Source organism: Syngnathus scovelli, chromosome 13 (assembly GCF_024217435.2).
Source record: "Syngnathus scovelli strain Florida chromosome 13, RoL_Ssco_1.2, whole genome shotgun sequence".
NCBI classification, from domain to species: domain Eukaryota; kingdom Metazoa; phylum Chordata; class Actinopteri; order Syngnathiformes; family Syngnathidae; genus Syngnathus; species Syngnathus scovelli.
This window is the reverse complement of record NC_090859.1, coordinates 9,372,993-9,376,365: the sequence shown is the minus strand read 5'-3', so window position 1 is coordinate 9,376,365 and position 3,373 is coordinate 9,372,993. Positions and strand designations below refer to the sequence as shown.

Below are 3,373 nucleotides of genomic sequence, written 5' to 3'. Positions count from 1 at the left end.
ATAACTTGACCCATGGTTAACATCTATACAGGAAGAACAAAAGTGGCTCTAGATATGACCCTTGAGGGACCCCATGTCATTTAGCAATATCTAATTAAGGAAAAAATAGAATTAATAACTTCTGTAAAAATACTAAACATTGTGCACATTTGTGTTTTGCTGCAGCAGAAGACACTTCCAGAAACAGGTTACCAAACAACAACACTTTTTGACCATTTTGAATTTAATTGTAAGACCAGTCTTTACATGTTAATATCTTTTATACAGTACAAATGCAATAGGGATGACTGATTATAGTACAGCGACACCATGAAAAATGATGCATCCTAGTCCGTCACTTGAAGGCACACTATACATTTGGAGAATCCAGAGTAAAAAGGTGATATAATCAACCATATAAATAAAATCAACATGCAGTCAAGAAGATAATAATAAAATAAGGCCTGTCTGTTCATTTATAAGTTAATGCTACATATCCACTGACTGACTGATTGAGTGAATGATTGAATGCACTGGTCAGCGAGGGATGAGCCGCTTGGAAGCGTCGGAAATATTTGCTGCCGCTTGATCCGAGTCCTGAACCTCTCCCGAACCCTCTTCTCCATCTTGAGGTTCCGTCTTGAGCTTGCCGGCCAATTTGGCAAAGAACCGGAGGGTGAGGCAAGCTCCTGTCTCCCTGTCACACAGGCTGCCTTTGCAGTTGCACATTTTACGGCATTCCATGCCATAGGTGCCAAACTGGCAGTCTGGGAAGAGAAAACAAATAATACTGAAGGTTAATTATTAATTTCTTTTTAAACCACAAATGATCGATGTCGAGCCATTGGAGCACGTATAAGGTTCACGTGCACTGAGTTAGAGCAACAATGTTGCCTACTGCAAGCTATATTATATACATATATTGTTGTTAAATATCGATATAAATTGTTTTATATTAAAATACTATATACAGTTTCTATGATTTTACTAAACATTTTAAAGTATTTGGATAAAAAATCTATTTATAGGCAATACAGTTCTAGAATATATTAGAATAATATTTTTTTATAACATTTTTAACTGTTATAATTATCTTTTAATGAATTATTAAAAAAGGTTATATTTTACAATTTTTAAATTTTTTTAATGACATGATAACTGTTTTCATGGCTCTAAAATATTTTGAAATAAAATATATTTGGACTAAAATTGTTTTTAGAGACATTTGGGGAGCAAAATATTTGAATAAATTATTTATATTAAATTATTACCTGAAAGATTGCTGAAACAAATATTGTACCATTAAATATTTTAGACTGGATTATAATATAAAATGGTTTTCTAATGAATGACTCAAAATACTTTACTTTATGTTCAATACATTCTTTTGTGTACAATATAAACTTTGAAACACATCAGATTGTTTTTAAGAAGTTCCCATTCTCGTATTCACTCATTCATTCATTTATTCGTCTTCCGAACCGCTTATCTTCACGAGGGTCGCTGGAGTGTTGGATTTGATTAAAATAGAATATTTTCACTAAAATAGTTTGAATGATCAACTGATGAAAAAAAACCCAATCAATTTAAATATTAGGAACATTTCCCAGACTATTTTACATAAGATTGAAACTATTCATAAGATTTTATTTTATTTTTTGCATAATGCTGAATCAAATCGATGAAAATGCAGGAATCAATTAAAGTGTCCTGTGTGCATTTACATAAAGTTAGGTGGATAAAGCGATCGTGCACGTCTAACTTCAGAACAACAAAATTTGTCACTACACGGGCTCCAGTCTGCAGTATTTTGGTGCAATGTGATAGGTTACCTTTGCACACGCCGTATTCATCCCCATAGTCGTCCTCGTCCTTGTAGAACTCGCAGAAAAGGCCCGGTCCGCACTTGACGCCGTGCATGCCGGACACAGTGCGGTAACAGTGCTCCCCTCGCCCGGCCGTGCACACGCGGCAGCAGCCGCAGTCATCCAGCACTGTGCGTGCGCAGCCGAGCGTGGGACCGCAGCGCTCCACGTCGCACCTGTCCGGACAGTTGACGGCGTACTTGACGCCGGAGCCCCATGCTTGGGCGCCGGGGTCGCCGTGAGCGCCAAGGGCGAGCAGAGAGGAGAGCACCGTGAACAGCAGCAGAGACATGGCGGGCGAGGAGGAGGAGGCGCGGAGGATGGTGATGATCGGTGGTGGTGGTGGTGATGCTGATGATGAGATGCTGCCTCTGCCTGAGACTTAAGTGGGAGTGAGGAGGCGAGCATCAGCCTGAGAGCTTTTCACGGCATCCAACAAGTTTGTTTTGCACTTCGCTCTCGTCAATTTCCTCATTCCGCTCCTCTTTTAGAGATCCGGCAGTGGAAGTGCATGCATGGGATTAGCGTGGAGTCGCCATCCAGGAACTGAAATCCACGTGACCTCATGGCACAAGTTATCTTTGCTTTGTTTTTTGCGGGAGACAAAGGGAACTGCGCTGTCATCGGACCTGCGTGCCACGGACTGAACCAGAGGATGCTGTTGACCAGCCCCCATGGGCAACATTTGGGGATGTGCAACATTTCAAAAGTGAAGAAAAAACATTTAGAGTAGAACGTCTTAAAGCAAGTTAGACATTCCCAACGCACACCCTAAAGCAGGGGTGGGCTACTTTTTTTTCTATGGAAATTTGGTTACTTTCTTTTTTGTACAATCCCCAAAATTTGAAGAAAACATGGATAAAATTTCAACATGTTTTCCACAAAAAAACGTATACAATGGAGGTACAAAAAAATCGCGAAAAAAAACATACAAAATATAATGCTGAAAAAGAGGAATAATCTGCCAATATACAAGAGTTAACTGCCTTTTTAAGTACGTGAGTTCACTGAATACTAATTACTCTTAGTCAAGTAATTATTTGGAGGTCTACTTTTTACTTTTACTTCAGTCCATTATTTTATAAAATTACTAATTAGTAAACATTATTGTAGTTATTTTAGTAAATTAGTAAACAATTAAATCTTCCAGCAGAAGATGCATTCCAAACCTCTTCACACAACTGTAACCGTTCATACAAAAGTTCTTATAAATTATCAGTAATCATTACTTCAGTATGTAAACTTTTTGTGATATTTTTATTTGGTGATGTAAGTAGAATTTGTCCAATATAAACTATGGTAATAAAAATGGAGGGAGACACTGCTGCCGTGTTTTTACGCCGTTACTTAAACGTGTAAAGGTGGGTGAGTGATGAATTTGACATTATTAAAATAAAACTCAGAGATTAACGAGCAGAATGGTGATGATGACGATGATTATCGATAATGAGGTGGTGTAGAACACTTATCAGCCACAAGATGGCAGTAAAGTAATCATCCGACGCCGGCCGCTTTCAGCTGATTCAACG

At 38.3% G+C, this 3,373-nt stretch overlaps 1 protein-coding gene across 1 annotated transcript; it reads right to left on the bottom strand.

Annotated features, from left to right (window-relative positions):
* Nucleotides 1-205: 205 nt before the first annotated feature.
* Nucleotides 206-2,622, bottom strand: esm1 (endothelial cell-specific molecule 1). Its single transcript, XM_049738881.2, has 2 exons — nt 1,812-2,622; nt 206-746 (listed from the first exon to the last, which is right to left on the bottom strand). Exons 1-2 carry the CDS (start codon nt 2,134-2,136, stop codon nt 517-519), a joined length of 555 nt encoding a protein of 184 aa, XP_049594838.1. The 5' UTR covers nt 2,137-2,622; the 3' UTR covers nt 206-516.
* Nucleotides 2,623-3,373: the final 751 nt, after the last annotated feature.

Excerpts from the sequence above, each read along its gene's own strand:
- esm1 (XM_049738881.2), bottom strand. The coding sequence starts at position 2,136 with ATGTCTCTGCTGCTGTTCACGGTGCTCTCCTCTCTGCTCGCCCTTGGC. Across the intron at positions 747-1,811 it reads TGAATACGGCGTGTGCAAAG|ACTGCCAGTTTGGCACCTAT; the intron begins GTAACCTATCAC and ends TTCTCTTCCCAG.